Here is a 23,738-nt window from a genome sequence, read left to right on the forward strand (position 1 = left end):
CGGCCTTCACCCAGTACCCTGCCCTAAACCTTAGACACTGTCACTATCTGGCTACCAGCCGGTACTCTATCCTGCACCTTAGAGACTGCCCTATGTACACAGAGTCACTGAACACTGGTCACTTGAATAATGTTCACATACTGCTTTACCCACTTTATATGTATATATTGTATTTTAGTCATGGCTAATCCTATATACAGTGCATTCCGAGAGTATTCAGACCCCTTGACTTTATCCACATTATTTTGCATTACAGCCTAATTCTAAAATGGATTGAATTAAATAGAATCCTCATCAAATCTACACACAATACCACATAATGACAAAGTGAAAACAGGTTTATGAAATGTTTGCAAATGTATTAAAAATAAAACACCTTATTTACATATGTATTCAGACCCTTTGCTATGCGACTCAAAATTGAGCTCAGGTGCATCCTGTTTCCATTGAACATCCTTGAGATGTTTCTACAACTTGGAGTCCACCTGTGGTAAATTTCATTGATTGAACATGATTTGGAAAGGCACACACCTGTCTTTATAAGGTCCCACAGTTTACAGTGCATGTCAGACCAAAAACCAAGCCAAGAGATCGAAGGAATTGTCCGTAAAGCTGAGACAGGATTGTGTTGAGGCACAGATCTGGGGAAGGGGGGAAAAAACAATTTAATCGATTGTACAATAAGGCTGTAACTTAACAAAATATGGATAAAATCAAGAGGTCTTACAACTTTCTGAATATACTGTAAATACTGCTGTACATACCTTTTCTATTCACATACTGTCTATACACACTATCATACATATATTTATATTCTGGACTCAGGAAGCTAATTTACTGCAATTCTATCCATTTTGTCATGGGTTTTGTAAAGTACTGTGTATTTATATACTGGACATAGTTCACTCTAATATATTTACTGCTGTGCATATCATTCATTCCTCTCATCTGGTGTAGGCTATATACATACAGTTGAAGTCTGTTAGCCAAATACATTTAAACTCAGTTTTTCACAATTCCTGACATTTAATCCTAGCAAAAATTCCCTGTCTTAGGTCAGTTAGGATCACTACTTTATTTTAAGAATGTGAAATGTCAGAATTAATAGTAGAGAATTATTTATTTCAGCTTTTATTTCTTTCATCACATTCCCAGCGGGTCATAAGTTTACATACACTCAATTAGTATTTGGTAGCATTGCCTTTAAAATTGTTTAACTTGAGTCAAACATTTCAGGTAGACTTCCACATGCTTCCCACAATAAGTTGGGTGAATTTTGGCCCATTTCTTCTGACAGAGCTGGTGTAACTGAGTCAGGTTTGTAGGCCTCCTTGCTCGCACACGCTTTTTCAGTTCTGCCCACACATTTTCTATGGGATTGAGGTCAGGGCTTTGTGATGGCCACTCCAATACCTTGACTTGTGTCCTTAAGCCATTTTGCCACAACTTTGGAAGTATGCTTGGGGTCAATGTCCATTTGGAAGACCCATTTGCGACCAAGCTTTAACGTCCTGACTGATGTCGCTTCAATATATTGACAATTTTCCTCCCTTATGATGCCATCTATTTTGAATGCAACAGTCCCTCCTGCAGCAAAACACCCACACCACATGATGCTGCCACCCCTGTGCTTCACGGTTGGGATGGTGTTCTTCGGCTTGCAAGCATCCCCCTTTTTCCTCCAAACATAAATGGTCATTATGGCCAAAAAGTTATTGTTTCATCAGACCAGAGGACATTTCTCCAAAAAGTGATCTTTGTCCCCATGTGCAGTTGCAAACCGTAGTCTGGCTTTTTTATGGCGGTTTTGGAGCAGTGGCTGCTTCCTTGTGTAACCGATGTGAAATGGTTAGCTAGTTAGCGGTGTGCGCGCTAATAGCATTTCAGTCGCTGACGTCACTCGCTCTGAGAGCTTGAAGTAGTTGTTCCCCTTGTTCTGCAAGGGCCACTGCTTTTGTGGAGCGATGGGTAACGATGCTTCGTGGGAGGCAGTTGATGTGTGCAGAGGGTCCCTGGTTCGAGCCCAGGTAGGGGCAAGGAGAGGGAAGGAAGCTATACTGTTACACTTGCTGAGCAGCCTTTCAGGTTGTCGATATAGGACTTGTTTTACTCTGGATATAGATACTTTTGTACCGGTTTCCTCCAGCATCTTCACACGGTCCTTTGCTGTTGTTCTGGGATTGGTTTGCACTTCTCGCACCAAAGTACATTCATCTCTAGGAGACAGAATGCATCTCCTTCCTGAACGGTATGACAGCTGCGTGGTCCTATGGTGTTTATACTTGCTTTGTACAAATGAACGTGGTACCTTCAGCTGTTTGGAAATTGCTTTCAAGGATGAACCTAAAAAAAAAAAAATTCTGAGGTCCGGGCTGATTTTTTGATTTTTCCCATGACGTCAAGCAAAGAGGCACTGAGTTTGAAGGTAGGCCTTAAAATACATCGTTACGCACGTCTCTAGGAAGAGGGAATGCAACACCCTGCTACAACGCAACTCTCCGTGGTGTGAAAGAGGTATGGGACTGTAGGTGTGAGTAAGGATGACAAAAGGCAGAGAATACCTTTTACAGTGAATTTATTCCGTCGCACGTTAGGTTTGGGGAAGAGGGGCTGGACGGAACCAAAGCAAAGAAAAGTAAATATCAAAGCCCCCTCTACTACCTATCTAGTACCACCTGGTGCACTAACCAAAATACAGGGGATGGTCCACCCAGGTCTTTCCTAGTGTGCGTAGACTAAACTACTACGGGTTATGTATGCCCACGGGCCTCTTGCCTAAGCACTCCCTAGGTGCCTTCCCCTTCCCCCCGGGAACAAATGAAACAGAATAACACAATTTCAATAAATCAAAACACAGCGTCCTATTGACACAAGACATAACCAATCAGCTCCTACACAATACTTAAACAAACTCTAAACACAGAATTTACCAATCAGCTCCCCAGCAACAATCACAGGACACACTCATGTCTGTTAGCAACCACCAACACAACCACCAACATAACCACCAACGCAACCACCAACAGCCATCATCAGCTTTCTGCAGCAACAGAACACTGGCTTATATAGCTGGATAAGGAGTCTGTAATGGGATACAGCTGTATCCTGACGAGGGGGCGTGGTCAGCTCTCCAATTAGCAATGGGGGCCGACTAATCAGCTGCTTTGGGAAATTCAGGGAGCCATTCTGAAACACACATACAAATACACAAACCACAACACAGAAACTGGGGAACGTAACACATCCACAGGTACACCTCCAATTGACTCAAATTATGTCAATTAGCCTATCAGCAGCTTGTAAAGCCATGACATCATTTTCTGAAATTTTCCAAACTGTCAATTTAGTGTATGTAAACTTCTGACCCACTGGAATTGTGATACAGTGAATTATAAGTGAAATAATCTGTCTGTAAACAATTGTTGGGAAAATGACTTGTGTCATGCACAACGTAGATGTCCTAACCGACTTGCCAAAACTATAGTTTGTTAACAAGAAATTTGTGGAGTGGTTGAAAAAGAGTTTTAATGACTCCAACCTAAGTGTATGTAAACTTCCGACTTCAACTGAATATATTGCATTTGGTTGCTGTGCTATTTGGCTTGTTAATTGGATTCATTGAACATATCTTGATTTCAGTGTTATTTTTCTTTTTAGAATTAAATTATTTTTCTACTTGTTTGATATTTTACAGCATTGTTAGGCGCTAGAAACATAACCATTACGCTGCACCCGCTATAACATCTGCTAAACGGTGAAAGTGAAAAATAAACTATTTGATGTATCAGTGTCATTTATTGACCATATTAATTCGTGAATGTGTCCATCTTTGAGTGTTTTTTTTATTTCCATAAAGTTGATTTGTTGAGTTTGCATAGCTAAGTGCTAGCTAAAGTTGATTTGTTGAGTTTGCATAGCTATGTTGCTAGCTAAGTGATAGCATTATGAACATGTAGCTGGATAAACAAATAACGTTATATTATTACTACCCAATCACATATCAATTAAAGTTCTAACGTGTAACCTTTCGGTAACACGAAAACAAAAACATATGAGAAAATTGGGCGTGGCCTGCTGCCCTTACAGGAAGTGGAGTACAAAGTCTGCAAAGAGTTTTCGAAACTCAATCAAGATATATGTTTGGCCAACAGGCAATGCAGCGTTAAACAAAGCCGCGGTGAGTTGTTGATAATGGGAAAGTTGATAGGTAGCAACAAATAAAATAAATATAAAAACTTAGTTTTTGTAACGTAGCTACTTTATCTATATTGAAAATGTGAAGTTTGCCGAATATTTAATTTTTTGCGCAAGATAGCTAGCTAGTTAAAAGAACACTGTCTTAATCGCTACGCTAGCTAGCAACGAAGCTGACATTGAGTCCTAATCTTTGACTAACGTTAGCTAATTTCAGTAACTAGTGAATGGCTTCTGTTTACCAAAATATTTATTTTCCGGATAGCCACTATGGCTAGTACTTAGTTAAGTTAGCTGTGTTTCCATCTGTATCATAGTATCTAGTGATAACCAGCTAGCTATCTAGCCACCGTATAAATTAATTGTGTTGACCAACTAACGTTAGCCAGGTAACGAATCCGTTAGTAAGCTGTCTAACGTTAGCTAGCTACAGTCACGTTAACTCTGCTAATAGCTATTGTTATCTAGCTCTTGGTGTTCTGACAGTGTACAGCAAATCGGATGATGGTTAGTTAGCTAGTTGTTAACTAGTTAGCTAACTAACGTTAACGTTAGTTTGGCCAGCTAGCTGGCTTTTTCTGGCCAACAGTCAGTTGTAGCTACCATTTCATTCTTTGATTCAGTGTTTCAGATGAGCTAGCTAACGTTAGCTAGTGAGCGAACTATGTTGCTAGCTAAGCGATAGCCTTATGAACATGTAGCTGGATAAACAAATAACGTTAGATAATTATCTAGCTAACGTTAGTAGGTCAACCTTTAGCACACAGATGGGACAAGATGTTAACTGTTATTGTCTCGCTCCTGTCTCTCAACACAGAGGAAAAATATGCACTACTATCGTTATGAAAATGCAGAAGTCAGCTTCTGTTACAAGTACCTCATGTTCAGCTACAACATCATATTTTGGGTAAGTAGCACAAGCAGTAGGTAGCCCTGTAAACCATGAGTAATGCAGGCATGCTGTGACACCCCGTTTTCTCATTTGGTGCTATGCTATGAATGCAGTTATGCATATGCTGTATAGTTGGCCTGAGTTAGCCTAGCGGACTAAACTCCACACGATGGTGGAGGAAGTTTATGAAGAAATGTACCAAGAGAGTGGAGCAGAGACCAGACTTTGTGGAATCTAGCTCAGACTACATCGATTTGCCCAATACTTAAAAAAAGGTAAATCCTGAAATGCCTTCATTGTACCAATGTTTGACCTCTAGTTGCGTGCCTTTCTTTTATTGCTGAAATTCATACCTTTTCAATGAACAATCAAATGCAGCCACTGACTTTTTGCTCGTTTCTGTGTCTCGAAGATGGCAACTTCCATCAATTGAATCTCTGACGTTTGTAAATTAAATCTAGGCTATTAAACAGGGGTCGCCAACCATTTCTAGCATGAGAACTACTTATAATAAATTAACATGTCTTGAGCTACTCAAATCAAATTTATTTATATAGCCCTTCGTACATCAGCTGATATCTCAAAGTGCTGTACAGAAACCCAGCCTAAAACCCCAAACAGCAAGCAATGCATGTGAAAGAAGCACGGTGGCTAGGAAAAACTCCCTAGAAAGGCCAAAAACCTAGGAAGAAACCTAGAGAGGAACCAGGCTATGAGGGGTGGCCAGTCCTCTTCTGGCTGTGCAGGGTGGATATTATAACAGAACATGGTCAAGATGTTAAAATGTTCATAAATGACCAGCATGGTCAAATAATAATAATCATAGTAGTTGTCGAGGGTGCAACAAGCACGTCCGGTGAACAGGTCAGGGTTCCATAGCCGCAGGCAGAACAGTTGAAACTGGAGCAGCAGCACGGCCAGGTGGACTGGGGACAGCAAGGAGTCATCATACCAGGTAGTCCTGAGGCATGGTCCTAGGGCTCAGGTCCTCCGAGAGAAAGACAGAAAGAGAGAATTAGAGAGAGCATATTTAAATTCACACAGGACACCGGATAAGACAAGAGAAATACTCCAGATGTAACAGACTGACCCTAGCCCCCCGACACATAAACTACTGCAGCATAAATACTGGAGGCTGAGACAGGAGGGATCAGAAGACACTGTGGCCCCATCCGATGATACCCCCGGACAGGGCCAAACAGGCAGGATATAACCCCACCCACTTTGCCAAAGCACAGCCCCCACACCGCTAGAGGGATGTCTCCAACCACCAACTTACCGTCCTAAGACAAGGCCGAGTATAGCCCACAATGATCTCCGCCATGGCACAACCCAAGGGGGGGCGCCAACCCAGACAGGAAGACCACGTCAGTGACTCAACCCACTCAAGTGATGCACCCCTCATTCTTCTCATCTCACCTGCAATTCTTCCCCGGGCCCTTAGTGTACCAGAGGAAGTAGTACACTACTTGTTTTGTTTTTTTACTCTAAAATGTACAATTGTTCATAGATAAACAATAAAATTGGATGTCCTGAGTCAATGTGAAGACCATTTTTTTTAAGGGGGGGGGGTGTGTATGGAAGAAAATGAACAAATATACATTTTTTGTAATTCCCATTTTATTGCACCTGACCCTTTACTTGCACATCTAGCGAGGTGAGGAATGTGCCATCTAATGTGCTGGTCTAGCTGTGGTTCTGTACTGCTGCTGCTAATTTCATGGCAAAGTAAGCAAATAATAGATACAAATGTTATAATTAAGCTATACGGCCCGATGGGGTGTGGTATATAGCCTATATACCACGACTAAGGGCTGTTCTTAAGCACGACACAACCCCCGAGGTGCCTTATTCTATTATAAAATGGTTACCAGCATAATTAGAGCAATAAAAATAAATGTAATGTACTTTCAGAATTGTTTGCCGAGCTACTCATAGGTGGACTGCGAGCTACTGGTCGCTCGCGATCGACCTGTTGTAGACCCCTGCTATAAAATGATTGTAATATGTAAAATAAAAGTATATTTTTATGATTTCTCTCTCGTTATTTCTCAGTATCTCTGGATAGAAAATGCGCCAAGTCAATAAAGTAATGTGCCAAATTTTGGGTTTACTGGCACCTGCAATGATCTGCGAAATTCGATTGGTCGGCACACCATCTGTAGATTGTGTGATTTGATTGGACAATGATTATTTGGAGCACTAGGTTTACGTCATCGGAGAATCAATTGACACATGCACATTCATGCTAAATTGCCATCTTTTGAGAAACAGACATGAGCAAAACGTTGGTGGTTGTATTTTATTAACATTTTTTTTTAAATATGGATTTCAGCAAACAAGGCCCGCAACTACAGAGGACAAACATAGGTACAGAGTAGGCGTTTCATGATAAAACATTTTTTTTAAGTATTGCCCATGAGTGAATTGATGTAGTCTGAGCTAGATTCCAAAAAGCCTGGTCTCTGCTCCACTCTGGTGAAGTAAATCATAAACTTCCTTCACCTTGGAGTTTGGTTTGCTAGAGTCAGCCATGAGCAGTAAATCAGATACTCAAGAATACTGCAACTTTAAAGCCAGGCGTACACTGCATGATTTTGACCCCGAATTAGCTGTCCCAGACAAGTTTTTGAGATTGGAGACAAAATCACCATGTTGTTGCTTACGCGGGGTGGGCGGCTGTCACCGACGCAATCTGAGGGCTATCGATCCCGTCTTTGAGCCGTCCCAGATGCTCCCATATTTTCAAACACATTTTATCAGCACAAATCGGCAGTGCTCTTGTAGTGAGATGTGCAACGGCACGTTTTGAGAACGCTGATCAGCAATGAGAGCTTGCCAGAGAAGCCAGTGAGATGATGATGTATCGCATCACCCAGAATGTGTAGACTGTCGAGCCAGAGCGATTACTACTAGTATGTGTTTGTACTTGTCTTTAACCAAAGCCAGTGTCAAATCACTACAGCTCTGAAGTTCACAAGCAATTTTACTAAATTCAAAATGTGTAGGCTAGGTGATTCAACTCTGTATGGCAAGTGTGCATTTCTGATTGAATGTGTTTGTGGCTGCTTTTAGCCACTGCTTGTTCCAGCTACGTTTACAATCTAATCAGTCATTATTTTCAGGAGACAGCGTGGTATCGAGAATCCTCACGACAAAGTGAAGAATCTTGTAGTGTGTGACCCCCAGTCTGTGCCACATCGTTTAGTGTGTGCACCACTATGTTGGCAAGACAAAAAAAACTACAAGAAAGACGTTTGTTTAATGTGCGGCTTAGCGATGTTAGGATTTTGAAAGTCGTGTAGTTTATGCTCGGCATGAGGTGGAGCATATAGCAGTCCCTCCAGGATTGTGTAATCACAACATACTTAGCAAAATCAACAATTTCCTGATTTATTATGCGAGGGCTTGCAGATTTGACCAATCACTGCACTATTTCTGTCAGTCAAATCATCACAATATTATTGCATAAAACTGACCCATCACCGCAGTACAAAAATGGAGCTCGAAATTTCAACCAATCACTGTACATTTTTGCCTGCAAATATCACAAATTCCAGCAAAATCCTGGAGGGACTAATATGGTGTTCTTTTAAGGCAAGAATGTCTGGGAAGCCCATGTAGAGAACACATTGATTTACTAAAACCATTTTCAACATCTGAGGGCAGATGGCAGCCCTTGCTGGCTGACCTGGTTCCCCCTGCCACTATCTTTCTACACAGAGCACTTTTTCAATAGCCATTCCCTCTGATAACATCCTCCACTGGTAACAGCCTCTATTTCTGTTTATTTCTAAATGAAAGAAGAGTGTGAGCATTTATTTTGTTGCTTTAGCCTACTTCTCTAATGTCCTTCCAACATCCAGGGTTAAGAAATAACCTTTAGAGCCCCTACTTCCTGTTTTAGCGAGTGAACATGAGACTCATTAAGATATTTGCTAGCTTCCTCTCTTGGTCTGTGTCAACAGGAAATGTAGAAATGCTTCTGTTTTGGATTTTGGTTAAGCTCGTTAATTCATCTCTTGATAGGGCAGTTGTATTCTGAGTTCAAAGATACGCAATAACCACTTATAACCCATCTCTTCCTGTTTTTTTTATTATTATTTTTAAATGTATTTTTTTTTATTTTTGGCAATTTCTTGAGAATTTTGGTGCCCTTTGAAATTATAGACATGGTCAGTATTTTCGTTATTAGCAGGCTCCCTCTTTTTTTTTTTTATACCTAGTTATGCTTTAATATTATTTCGTGGCAGTTTTCCCTAATGCCTATGTGAAAATGTTAAATATAAAAGTAAACAACTGAACACACCAAGTAAAAAATGTAAACACGCCAGAAAAAAGTCGGTCTGCTTCCTTCCTCAGCTGGCTGGAGCAGCATTCATCGCCATTGGGTTCTGGGCCTGGAGTGAGAAGGTGAGGGAGCAGCTTCTCCCATTGTCCTGTAAATGTTTCACCACTGTACAGACAGCTAATCTCTACTCATTGACTCTGTTTGTGTAATTGTGTTTGTGCCAGACCTTCAGCCCACAGACTTGTCATCAAGGCCATCACATCTTTTAAAACATTCACAACCATCAAATTCACAGTTAATTTCCCCTATTGTTACACACAGCTTGAAGCTGAATACACATTTTAATCAATGTCTGTTCTGTAGGGTTGAACCGCTAGATTAGAGGTTATTCAAATGTGTATTGGAGATATTAATGTTAAAGGATAACACGACAGCTTTTAATGAGATACGCTATGTAATTTATTCAATGTATTGAATTCTTTATAATGTGGCATTCATTATTCTCGGAATGACTGTCTACTTGCATGTTGATGCTTTGCTTGAAATGGTATCAGCCTCTCATCCATGTCTGAAAGGTCATACAGTATTTTATGTAATTCACCCGTCGTCCTGTGTCGCCATGCCCAATACGATGGGAATCTGTTAGCTCAACGGTTAACTCAACTGTTCTCACTCCTGTAGGGAGTACTGTTGGACCTGACACAGGTGACACGGCTGCATGGCTTTGACCCCGTGTGGCTGGTGCTGTTGGTGGGAGCGATCACCTTCATCCTGGGCTTTGCAGGATGTGTAGGAGCACTCAGGGAGAACATATGCCTCCTCAAGTTTGTGAGTACTGCACCACCACAACAATACTCTTTCTATTTCTCTTGCTCTTTCTCTCTCTCTTGGGGGTCTCATAGCATACCGATAGAATACTGGTACACATTTTAGCTGCTCTTACAAGTGGGGCTGTGACGGTCATGGAATTTTGGGTGACGGTTATTGGTCAGCCAAATGACCGAGGTCACTAATAACCATTTGAGTAGAAAAAAGTAATCATTCTCCTCTCCTCTTGACTGCATGTGCTGTAGTAGAAATATCATGAATAGAAGGGGCATCCCCATTCAAGCGTGCTGGTATATGGGGTGGACTGGTGGCCATTGCGAGTTCACCCATAGTAGCAAGGCAGGAAGTATACCCATCAACATGTGTTGTGGTTTGTTGATTCAACTCAAGTGACTTTACAAAAAATGTATTCCATTGTATGAGCCAAATCAGTTATCATACATTCTACTTTACCATGGGAGTTATTGCATGAATATACCAGGCAACCATGTTTGAGTTCATGAAATTACTGGTCAAATTGCCAGGGATAGAACTTCCAAGCACGTTTTATTCATTCCATTTTTCTGTGCTGCTGGTTCAGGGAGGGGGCATTACCTTGGCATCGCCTTGCTAGAAACAAAAACGTTTCATCACGTTAAGAGTCCATGTTACCACAGAAACAGCCTCAAACTGACTCTTCAGTCAGCTGTTCGTTTCACAAAAACATTTTTATACACACACACACACACACAGTATCAGTCAAAAGTTTGGACACACCTACTCATTCAAGGGTTTTTCTTTATTTTTTACTATTTTCTACATTGTAGAATAATAGTAAAGACATCAACTATGAAATAACACATGGAATCATGTAGTAACCAAAAAAGTGTTAAACAAATCTAAATATGTTATATTTGAGATTCTTCAAATAGCCACCCTTTGCCTCAATGACAGCTTTGCACTCTTGGCATTCTTTCATGAGGTAGTCACCTGGAAAGCATTAATTAACAGGTGTGCCTTAAGTTAATGTGTGGAATTTCTTTCCTCCTCAATCAGTTGTGTTGTGACAAGGAAGGGGTGGTATACAGAAGATATATAGAGATAGATAGCAAGAACGTTGAAAGTTTCTTCAAGTGCAGTCACAAAAACCATCCAGCGCTATGATGAAACTGGCTCTCATGAGGACCGCCACAGGAAAGGAGGACCCAGAGTTACCTAAGCAGCAGAGGATAAGTTCATTAGTTACCAGCCTCAGAAATTGCAGCCCAAATAAATGCTTCAGAGTTCAAGTAACAGACACATCTCAACATCTGTTCAGAGGAGATTGTGTGAATCAAGCCTTCATGGTCGAATTGCTGCAAGGAAATCACTACGAAAGGACACCAATAATAAGAAGAGACTTGCTTGGGCCAAGAAACACGAGCAGTGGACATTAGACGGGTGGAAATTTGGTCTGGAGTCCAAATTTGAGATTTTTGGTTCCAACTACCGTGATGATATCCGCATGTGTATTTCCCATGCAAAGCATATTTGAGATTTTTCAAAGTAGCCACCCTTTGCCTTGATGACAGCTTTGCAAACTCGTGGCGTTCTCTCAACCAGCTTCATGAGGAAGGCTTTTCCAACAGTCTTGAAGGAGTTCCCACATGTGCTGAGCACTTGTTGGCTGCTTTTCCTTCACTCTGCTGTCCAACTCATCCCAAACCATTTCAAATGGGTTGAGGTCGGGTGATTGTGGAGGCCAGGTCATCTAATGCAACACTCCATAACTCTCCTTTGTCAAATAGCCCTTACACAGCCGGGAGGTGTGTGAAAAATAAATGATAGTCTGACTAAGCGCAAACTAGATGGGATGGAGAATGCTGTGGTAGCCATGCTGGTTAAGTGTGCCTTGAATTCAAAATAATCACAGACAGTGTCACCAGCAAAGCACCCTCACACCCACCATGCTTCACGGTGGAAACCACACACGCAGAGATCGTCCGTTCAACTACTCTGCGTCTCACAAAGACACGGCGGTTGGAACCAAAAATCTCCAATTTGAACTCATCAGACCAAAGGACAGATTTCCACCAGTCTAATGTCCAGTGCTTGTGTTTCTTGGCCTAAGCAAGTCTCTTCTTTTTATCGGTGTCCTTTAGTAGTGGTTTCTTTGCAGCAATTCAATTATGAAGGGCTGATTCACGCAGTCTCTTCTGAGTAGTTGATGTTGAGGTGAAATCTGAAGCATTTATTTGGGCTGCAATCTGAGGTGCAGTTAGCTCTAATGAACTCTGGTTCTTCCTTTCTTGTGGTGGTCCTCATGAGAGCCAGTTTTCTTCATTAACCACATCCTTCATTGATTAGGGCATGCAATTGTTTTATCTTTAAGCAGTTTTTTCTACCTATGCAGAACACTACCAAGCCATACTACCAAGATTACTATTGTCCTGTATTTGAGTCTGTTGTCTCTGACTCTGATGCTTCTCTATCAGTCTCCCACCACGTATAGTTAACTTGTTTTTCTCTTCTAGTTCTCAGGGGTGATCGGGTTAATCTTCTTCCTGGAACTGACTGCGGCCGTGCTGGCGTTCGTCTTCCAGGACAACGTTAGAGAGTGGATCAACGACTTCTTCCTGGCCAACGTCAAGGCCTACAGAGAGGACATCGACCTGCAAAACCTCATTGACTCCCTGCAAAAGCTGGTGAGAGAGGCAGAGAACGAGAGCTATGCAGCGTGTTGCTGTTGGGGGTGTGTAATGGTATATAGTGGCAGGGAGAATGTGAGACACGAAGTTACTTAATAACCTGCTGTCTCTCACATCGGTTCAGTCATGTTGTTTCCTTCCTTTCCTCCTAACCCCTTCCCGAGATGGTTCATACATCCTCGTGTTGCTGTGTAATTGTGTGCTTGCTTTCACAAGCCTTGCTACGATGGCCTGTTCTCTAGGGACCTGATGATACTTGAACTGCTGTCCACTAAGTGACTGTGTGCTCAGTCCTACACTGTCAGATGTATGGTATGGAAATACACTTCAGGAGTTGGTGTGTGTTCGGGTTCGTTAGAACCATCTGACTCAAACTTCCCTCTTGTCTGTCCTAGAACCACTGCTGCGGAGCAAAGGAGCCTGACGACTGGAACCTGAACGTCTACTTCAACTGCACCAACAACAACCCCAGCAGAGAGAGGTGCGGAGTGCCCTTCTCCTGCTGCCTCAGTGACCCTGCAGTGAGTAATCTGCCTGCCCTTATCTCCATGTCTCTCTTGGTGTCATTGCTCCTTCAGTATCTCTCTGAATAAGTCACTCTACTAGTTGTTATAACTGCCACTGTCATGCTCATTTTTAGGTTTGCCTCTTGTTAGTCCTTGACACTGACCGGACTAATTCGAGCTGTTTATTTCTCTCTCTCCACAGGACTCAGTTTTAAACACCCAGTGTGGCTATGATGTCCGTAAACATCTAAAGGTATGACCCTATCCAGTGCACACATCACATGTACAGTTGATGTTGGAAGTTTACATACACCTTAGCCAAATACATTTAAACTCAGTTTTTCACAATTCCTGACATTTAATCCTAGTAGAAATTCCCTGTCTTAGGTCAGTTAGGATCACCACTTTATTTTAAGAATGTGAAATGTCAGAACAATAGTAGAGATTTATTTCAGCTTTTATTTCTTTCATCACATTCCCAGCGGGTCATAAGTTTACATACACTCAATTAGTATTTGGTCGTATTGCCTTAACCTGTCTGGGCCAGTGGGACGCTTGCGTCCCACCCTAATCAACAGCCAGTGGAATCGCGTCACTCTAAATGCAAAACCTCATAAATGCTATAACTTCAATTTCTCAAACATATGACTATTTTAAACCGTTTTATAGATACACCTCTTCTGAATCGAACCACGATGTCCGATTTCAAAAAGGCTTTACAGCAAAAGCAAAACATTACATTATGTCAGCAGAGTACCCAGCCAGAAATAATCACACAGCCATTTTCAAAGCAACTAGCATGCATCACAAATACCCAAAACACAGCTAAATGCAGCACTAACCTTTGACAACCTTCATCAGATGACACTCCTAGGACATCATGTTACACAACACATGCATTTTTTGTTCGATAAAGTTCATATTTATATATAATTTATGTCCCAATAGTGTTCGCGCGCTCCGAAGGCTAGTGAAAATGTACCGTGTGCGTCTGACTTGTCGTCAGGAAAGAGCAAAAAATATATATTTAAGTTCGTTCAAACATGTCAAACGTTGTATAACATAAATCTTTAGGGGCTTTTTCAACCAGGGCTTCAATAATATTCCATTGGGACGGTTGCATTGTCTTAAACGTTTCAAAAAGGGAGAGTACCCATGGGCGCCGACGTCACAATGGTAACGGCCCATCCCCTGTGACAAAGGTAAACATCCTCTCTTTCAGTCAATTTTGATGGTAGGAGGCTCAAACCACTTTGTAAAGACTGGGGACATCTAGTGGAATAAATTAATCGCAAGCCCCTGTGTGTTTCAATGGCAAATGTTTGAAGTGATATCCACACATCAGATTTCAGTTTCCTGTCAGGATTTGTCTCAGGGTTTTGACTGCCATTTGAGTTCTGTTATACTCACAGACACCATTCAAACAGTTTTAGAAACTTTAGGGTGTTGTCTATCCAAATCCAACAATTATATGCATATTCTAGTTACTGGGCAGGAGTAGTAACCAGATTAAATCGGGTACGTTTTTTTTTTTCCGGCTGTGCAAATACTGCCCCCTAGCCCTAACAGGTTAAACAATTTAAACTTGGGTCAAACATTTCGGGTAGACTTCTACAAGCTTCCCACAATAAGTTGGGTGAATTTTGGCCCATTCTTCCTGACAGAGCTGGTGTAATTGAGTCAGGTTTGTAGGCCTCCTTGCTCGCACATGCTTTTTCAGTTCTGCCCACACATTTTCTTTGGGATTGAGGTCAGGGCTTTGTGATGGCCACTCCAATACCTTGACTTTGGTGTCCTTAAGCCATTTTGCCACAACTTTGGAAGTATGCTTGGAGTCAATGTCCATTTGGAAGACCCATTTGCGACCAAGCTTTAACTTCCTGACTGATGTCTTGATGTTGCTTCAATATATCCACATAATTGTCCTCCCTCATGATGCCATCTATTTTGTGAAGTGCACCAGTCCCTCCTGCAGCAAAGCACCCCCATAACATGATGCTGCCACCCCTGTGCTTCACGGTTGGGATGGTGTTCTTCAGCTTACAAGCCTCCCCCTTTTCCTCCAAACATAATGATGGTCATTATGGCCAAACAGTTCTATTTTTGTGTCATCAGACCAGAAGACATTTCTCCAAAAAGTACGATATTTTTCCCCATGTGCAGGTGCAAACCGTAGTCTGGCTTTTTTATGGTGGTTTTGGAGTAGTGCCTCCTTCCTTACTGAGCGGCCATTCAGGTTATGGCGATATAGGACTCGTTTTACTTTGGATATAGATAGTTTTGTACCTGTTTCCTCCAGCATCTTCACAAGATCCTTTGCTGTTGTTCTGGGATTGATTTGCCCTTTTCGCACCAAAGTAGGTTCATCTCTCTAGGAGACAGAACGCGTCTCCTTCCTGAGCGGTATGGCGGCTGCGTGGTCCCATGGTGTTTGTACTTGCATACTGTTTGTACGGATTAACGTGGTACCTTCAGGCGTTTGGAAATTGCTCCCAAGGATGAACCAGACTTGTGGAGATCTACAATTTTTTTTCTGATATCTTGGCTGATTTCTTTTGATTTTCCCATCATGTCAAGCAAAGAGGCACTGCGTTTGAAGGTAGGCCTTAAAATACATCCACAGGTACACCTCCAATTGACTCAAATTTATGTCAATTAGCCTATCAGAAGCTTCTAAAGCCATGACATCATTTTCTGAAATTTACAAGCTGTTTAAAGGCACAGTCAACTTGGTGTATGTAAAGCTCTGACCCACTGGAATTGTGATACAGTGAATTATAAGTGAAATAATCTGTCTGTAAACAATTGTTGGAAAAATGACTGGTGTCATGCACAAAGTAGATGTCCTAACCGACTTTCCAAAACTAGCTTGTTAACAAGAAATTTGTGGAGTGGTTGAAAAACAAGTTTTAATGACTCCAACCTAAGTGTATGTAAACGTCTGACTTCAAATGTATGTGTACATATAGTAATATATGCTATTTAGCAGACCCTTTTATCCAAAGCGACTTTTGATATCCACACATAATCTGGAGGAATCGCTATTTGTCTTTACGATAGCCTACTGCATGTCTTAACTGTATGTTTATATGGCCTATATATGCATCCATGTCTATTGTTTGCAACAATCCACCTCTGTACTAGCTGTAGTAAGACTATTTCTGTGAAAGGGAAACATTGCAAAGTAATAGATTAGATTTCAGGGCAATTTCAGTGCAGAAAGTAAACTTCCATTTCTTCTTAAGGGTAGATAATACAGGCTTTAGTGTCAGGTCATTTAAGCTGTATCGACAGTGCCTTTTCTTCCCATTACCCAAATGGGAGAAACACAAATTTGGTGTTATCACTGCTGAACGAAAGGCAGGCTCCCTCCTGTCCCTGTTAATCTCTTGTCACTACGAAGAACGGCAGGGTGAAAATAAATTATCCTTTATCTATATTTTGGCCTAGTGTTCCAGTGGTCGCTCTCAAAGCTGGGGCTTAAATTTGTTTTTCTGCAAATCCACCCTGTTTTACATCGGTTCTGGTCCCCTGGCTCAGAATGAACTATTAATCTTCATTGTTATTCAAACTTATGAGGCAAACTGATTTGTCTTTTTTGTTTATCATGAAAAATATCTTAGACACAGCAGATGCTTCTAGATAAATGGGAGTTTTTATGTTGAAATGGAAGAGCTGAGTTTCACTATTCATCATAGATGACTCATCAATTCTTCATATTATTTGTTTGTCACATACACTGGATAGGTGCAGTGAAATGTGTTGTTTTGCAGGGTCAGCCATAGTAGTACAGCGCCCCTGGAGCAAATTAGGGTTAAGTGCCTTGCTCCAGGGTACAAACATATTTTTTGCCTTATTGGCTCGGGTATTCGAACCAGCGACCTTTCTGTTACTGCTGCCCATTAATTGCAGAAGAACTATCTATTTGCTAATTTTGACCTTTCCCCTCTGCCCCTTGTGATGGTCAATATTAATTTCACTGAGATATTGCCATAGGCTGTCATGGATAATAGCTACACAGCAGCAGAATGCATCCTTTTGACTTTAAAAAAAATATATATTCTAATTCGGGAAAGTTCTTGACAACAAACACTTGGTGTCAAATCTACTTCGGTATTTGAAAAAACAATCAGTTTGGTCTATCCCTACAAGATACACTAAGTACAAGTCTTGGTGCACTTAATGTAAGGTGATTTGAGTAAGCCGGTATATACAAAGGTATGGGAGAGCATTCCATATAACTCTCATTTCCTTTTGCAGGGGGACTGGATCAACTATATTTACATCAAGGGCTGCATCCCAGCCTTAGAGGAATGGCTTCCACGGAATCTCTACATAGTAGCTGGAGTATTCATCATTATATCTCTGCTTCAAGTAAATATATCTATATTGAAAGGAGAGTACATGTTTATATGCTGATGGGATTCGTATCTATTGTTAGCTAATGCTGTGAATTCTTCCCCCTTTTCAGATGATGGGCATCTTCTTGGCTCGGACACTGATTGTCGACATTGAGAAGGTCAAGTTTAACTACTAGTGAGGGGTGTGGTGGAATGCATAGGCCTACAGGGTACTGTACTGAGAGAGAAACTATCCACCATCCATTCCGCCCTCTCTCTGATCTCCCTCTCTGAGGCCCGGCAAGGGATGAGAGAAGGGGGCAAAAATACTTCCATACCTATGGCTCGTTATCTTTGGACTGTTTTGTCAGTCTCTGGAGACTGATACCTCTGCAGAGCCTGCACAGTGGACATGAAGCTGCCTTATTCAACTAGACTCGTATGTGCCTTCTCTCACAGGATTGCAGTCAGACTTCAACGAACCACTTAAAAATAGCCTCTGGGTTTCCCTTTAAATATGTTTTTGAATTAGATACATTCTTGTATTGTTTGCCTCAGACACTGTGAACATATTTCCTGGGAACAGTGTCTTAACCAATACACCCAGGTAGAATCCTGGGTGAATTCATCATACCTCAACAATGATCAAAAAAACAACCAATGAAGTCGTCGCAAGCGTTTAAACAGTGTGCTCTCTGGCCTGCAGCATTCCATGACTAGAATTGTAGAATATCAGACTGTGCGAGCAGTAAGAGTTGTCTACCACAACAGTGAAGATGTAATTGCTCCAATATGAGACTTTGTCCTAGAGCTCTTTCTGAATCAATAGGATCTCAGCACTGCATTGTGTGACGGCTAATCTCGTCCACCAGCCGGCTCTGTCGAACCGTCTGGTTTCACGGCGCCTCAGAACTTGACTCGACTGGAAGTCTATGGCAGGAGCGGACTAAACAACCATTGTTTTAATTGGCTAACCTATCACCATCTAGCATAACCCTTAGAACCTCCCCCACCATTGAGCACTTTAAAGCTTGAGCAGCACAGGTGATTTAAACAAGTGAGTACAGAAAATCTGAAAGTACACTTCGAGAAATATTTTTTCAGATATAAACTTTAAATCCAGAACTCCGAATCAATTGAGCTCCTCAAAAATAATATGGCAATGTGATAGAACATTTATAATAATTGGCTATTTTTGCCATATTTCAGTCTCATCTAATCAGGCTCGCTGTCTCCCACCTCAATTTTATCCACACCCCTTTTCAAATCCCACTTTGTTGCTCAGTGTTACCATGCTCTATGCAACAGCAATTTGACCTTGGGGACTAGGTTAGGACAGGCTTTCAACTGGAACCACCATTGTCTCTTACCTCTCAGCTAAGCAATGGGAAAATTCTGCTAGCTCTTAAGCATTTGAATCAGTCTACAGCTGTTCAAACCCATATGTGCACTGCTGAACCTCTGACTTGTTGTCAGTCAAGCCATGTCTTTTCTATAAGTCATCTCTCATAACTTGTCATACAAACTTGTCAGTCCACAACGTGCATCAAATGCTTCTGAGCAGAAGATGGGTATTGATCATTCAGATACATACTACTTTCCTTAAGGGAAAGTGAATTGTGGATTCAATGTGTATGTAGATAGTTGACATGTTTTATTTTGATCAGTGTTAGATGACCCGTACGTGAAGTATTAGTTAGTTGTTAGCCCTCAGAGTAGCGGAGTTTGATTATTTTGCTGTTGTGTTGATGGGGCTGCCCGATGGAACTTTATGGAGAAGATATACAATTACAACTGTACTTGATGCCCAACCCACCAGCGTCTCTCCTCTCAGTTCAGACTATATACCTCAACAAGGCACCGAGCAATCATCCAAGTGACACCTGGCTTAACATTATTCAAAGCGTTCTGAATGCATATTTGGCGGAGGTGTTTGCCTCATGCCAGTTAACTGCCAGTCCTTCCACACATTGAGTTTGCTTTACTGCCATCCTGTCCAAAGATACTCTGCTCGTTTCCCCTACTCTGCTGTCCTCGTACTAGAAAGGGGAGTTTTACAGAGTAATCTATGGAGGGTTATGGAATGTTAATTGAGGATGTATTTTATGGGGTTTTCTATCTCATGAATGCTAGAGTTGAGCTATATAAGTTACAAGATAAAAGAAGCAATGGAGTTGACGGTCATTCATGCCTTCAACTGCAGATCTGCTGGTGAATGTCTGTCATGTAGTTTGACAAAACATTTTTTTGGTGTGTTACTGATTGTTTCCATGTAATCATGTGTGTTTTTAACAAAAGGGATGTTATCTGTTTTATGTAATGACATTTTGTAAATGTGAATTTTCTTAATTCTGGATAGGTTTTTATAAACAATAAAGTATGTTTGTCCATTTTGTTAAACTTCCCAGTGTTATTAATCATCACAGATGACATTAATTTAGTCACATTACCTTCACCAGGCATACACTTAAAAGGTGGTCGTTGGATATTCTGAAAAGTGCAAAGGCTACTACTTGCTTTTGTGCCTCCTTGGTCGAAGGATTTGACGTACTCTAAAACAGTACTGATTTAGCTGTGTTTTAGAGCCCTCTTGTGTTCATTGTGGGAAGTAAATAGAAACCCTGAACAGCCTTCATGGCTGACTGTTTTAAAATAACTAGGAATAGGTCTATTGCAACATTGAGACATTCTTGCAACTTTGATGGGGGTGGGGGCCACAAAGAATCTGAACTCATCACGAGGGGCCGAAGTGGCTTCCGGGTCTGCATCACACATGCAGTCAGTGCTGGTCCTGAAGAGAAATGTTTGCAGTTTATAATATGAGTGACTAACAAAATCAATGGGGGGCCCCTGGTCGATAGCTGGCTAGACTAACTTACCAATTAGATTTTAATTTTTTGGGGGGGACATTGGCTAATTGAGTGACTGACAACGAGATCAAAGTTGCTGATGAGTAAGTTAATAAGTACAAAAAATATGCAGCTCCATTCTTTAAAATCCTCATTTAACCAACACCTATTTCTGTGACTACCTGGATCTACCATTTGGTATTGAAATCAAACCATATGATTTGAATGTAAAGTATTTTTAATAAACAACATGAAAAGGTGACTGTAAAGGCGTCCTTATGCTTCCCGAAGTTTAGAGTTTGTGCATATGTTATTTTGTGAAGTTTTGGACTTCGGCTGTTTCTGGAGGCTACACCCCTTCATCAGTGATTGGTCAACAGTAGGGATTCTTCAATAAAGTCTTTCCTGTCATTCAACGAAGACGACTCGTTGTCAAGCAAATGTATTTTTATAAAAAAAATACTGCACAAAACAGAAAAATTGCGCCTCTAAGATCTCTTCATTAAAAACGTCAAAATGAATGACAGATTTCTTGAGTTATCTTACATTCATTCTGAATATTTTGAGGAAGTGGCTATGGCATCTCAAAATGGACAAACAATACGATGGGTGCTTTTTTTTCTTGTTTTTAAAGCAAATGTCTTTTAAGGGAGAACGGGAGCACACTCATTCGGTTCGGCAAGGCGCCAGCCGAATTTAAGCACGCTGAGGTCTTTAGAAGCGCTCATTATTTCAAACAGGCTACATCTAACTGCCACCATGACTATATTGATGCACCCATGCATCAATCTAAGTAACATAATAAAAACTTATCCATCAAAATCTGTCAGTTTAAGATAGAGATATGTTATTTTGCATCCACTGCATTCGCCCATGCCGGCTCTATGCGGTGGAAGGTAGACGAGCTACAGCAGTGTTTGTTAGACCATGAGCCATCCTGAAACTTGGTCTTCTCACGAAAAGGTCTGTCGTGTCCGAATGGTCCAATGTGACTTGTCTGAAATTGGTAACGCTGATGTGCCAATTCTGTCTGTAGCATCTGAACCGTTTGGGCTAAAAACTAATATGACCCCACTGTGAAAACGGGATACTCTCACGAACACAATGTTGTCCTTTTCTCCTGTCACGGGACTCGTCTGAAGGTAACCCATACAAATTAATGGAAGTATAGAGGTAGTTTTGTGCCAACAAAAATAAGGGGTTAAATATGTGCCCCCAAAAAATAAAACATTTCTGAAATGTATTTTTTTTACATTAATGAACGTGTCATTCAATGTGTTTCTGTTGGCTATAGTAGTAAATGCCAAATTATATATTTTATCAAATACAGTGAGGAAAAAAAGTATTTGATCCCCTGCTGATTTTGTACATTTGCCCACTGATAAAGAAAGGATCAGTCTATAATTTTAATGGTAGGTTTATTTGAACAGTGAGAGACAGAATAACAACAAAAAAATTCAGAAAAACGCATGTCTAAAATGTTATAAATTGATTTGCATTTTAATGAGGGAAATAAGTATTTGACCCCCTCTCAATCAGAAAGATTTCTGGCTCCCAAGTGTCTTTTATACAGGTACGAGCTGAGATTAGGAGCACACTCTTAAAGGGAGTGCTCCTAACCGCAGCTTGTTAACTGTAAAAAATACATCTTTCCACAGAAGCAATCAATCAATCAGATTCCAAACTCTCCACCATGGCCAAGACCAAAGAGCTCTCCAAGGATGTCAGGGACAAGATTGTAGACCTACACAAGGCTGGAATGGGCTACAAGACCATCGCCAAGCAGCTTGGTGAGAAGGTGACAACATTTGGTATGATTATTCGCAAATGGAAGAAACACAAAAGAACTGTAAATATCCCTCAGCCTGGGGCTCCATGCAAGATCTCACCTCGTGGGGTTGCAATGATCATGAGAATGGTGAGGAATCAGCCCAGAACTACACGGGAGGATCTTGTCAATGATCTCAAGGCAGCTGGGACCATAGTCACCAAGAAAACAATTGGTAACACACTACACTGTGAAGGACTGAAATCCTGCAGCGCCCGCAAGGTCCCCCTGCTCAAGAATACATATACATGCCCGTCTGAAGTTTGCCAATGAACATCTGAATGATTCAGAGGACAACTGGTGAAAGTGTTGTGGTCAGATGAGACTAAAATGGAGCTCTTTGGCATCAACTCAACTCGCCGTGTTTGGAGGAGGAGGAATGCTGCCTATGACCCCAAGAACACCATCTCCACCGTCAAACATGGAGGTGGAAACATGCTTTGGGGGTGTTTTTCTGCTAAGGGGACAGGACAACTTCACTGCATCAAAGGGACGATGGACGGGGCCATGTACCGTCAAATCTTGGGTGAGAACATCCTTCCCTCAGCCAGGCTCATTGAAAATGGGTCGTGGATGGGTATTCCAGCATGACAATGACCCAAAACACACGGCCAAGGCAACAAAGGAGTGGCTCAAGAAGAAGCACATTAAGGTCCTGGAGTGGCCTAGCCAGTCTCCAGACCTTAATCCCATAGAAAATCTGTGGAGGGAGCTGAAGGTTCGAGTTGCCAAACGTCAGCCTCGAAACCTTAATGACTTGGAGAAGATCTGCAAAGAGGAGTGGGACAAAATCCCTCCTGAGATGTGTGCAAACCTGGTGGCTAACTACAAGAAACGTCTGACTTCTCTGATTGCCAACAAGGGTTTTGCCACCAAGTACTAAGTCATGTTTTGCAGAGGGGTCAAATACTTATTTCCCTCATTAAAATGCAAATCATTTTCTAACATTTTAGACATGCGTTTTTCTGGAATTTTTTGTTGTTATTCTGTCTCTCACTGTTCAAATAAACCTACCATTAAAATTATAGACTGATCATTTCTTTGTAAGTGGGCAAACGTACAAAATCAATGAAGCGTGGTAAATTTACTGTTGAAGAAAAAGCCCCTTTATAATAAAGCCATAATAACGTTTGCCATGTGGCAAAAGCTACAGTTGAACAGAAATGTTTTCCGAAAAACAATTGACCATTTAAAAGCACATTTCATGCAATTCTTTGTTTACATGACAGAATACATTATCTGAATATTTTTTAATACCACACAAATTACCTAAATGAGTGGCTACTCTAACACTGACAAACTGAGATCAATCTGGTCTTGATTTCAAACAAACAATAGCCCAGG

At 41.2% G+C, this 23,738-nt stretch overlaps 1 protein-coding gene across 1 annotated transcript; it reads left to right on the forward strand.

Moving 5' to 3' along the window:
• Nucleotides 1-4,143: 4,143 nt before the first annotated feature.
• Nucleotides 4,144-20,110, forward strand: tsn14 (Tetraspanin-14). Its single transcript, NM_001140012.1, is given in 9 exon segments — nucleotides 4,144-4,177; nucleotides 5,012-5,101; nucleotides 9,449-9,499; nucleotides 10,059-10,205; nucleotides 12,698-12,868; nucleotides 13,267-13,392; nucleotides 13,580-13,630; nucleotides 17,638-17,751; nucleotides 17,849-20,110. Coding segments are annotated over 8 exon segments (807 nt in total). The 5' UTR covers nucleotides 4,144-4,177; nucleotides 5,012-5,020; the 3' UTR covers nucleotides 17,915-20,110.
• The last annotated feature ends 3,628 nt before the right edge of the window (nucleotides 20,111-23,738 follow it).

This window comes from Salmo salar, chromosome 01 (assembly GCF_965601325.2).
Source record: "Salmo salar chromosome 01, fSalSal1, whole genome shotgun sequence".
Taxonomy (NCBI): domain Eukaryota; kingdom Metazoa; phylum Chordata; class Actinopteri; order Salmoniformes; family Salmonidae; genus Salmo; species Salmo salar.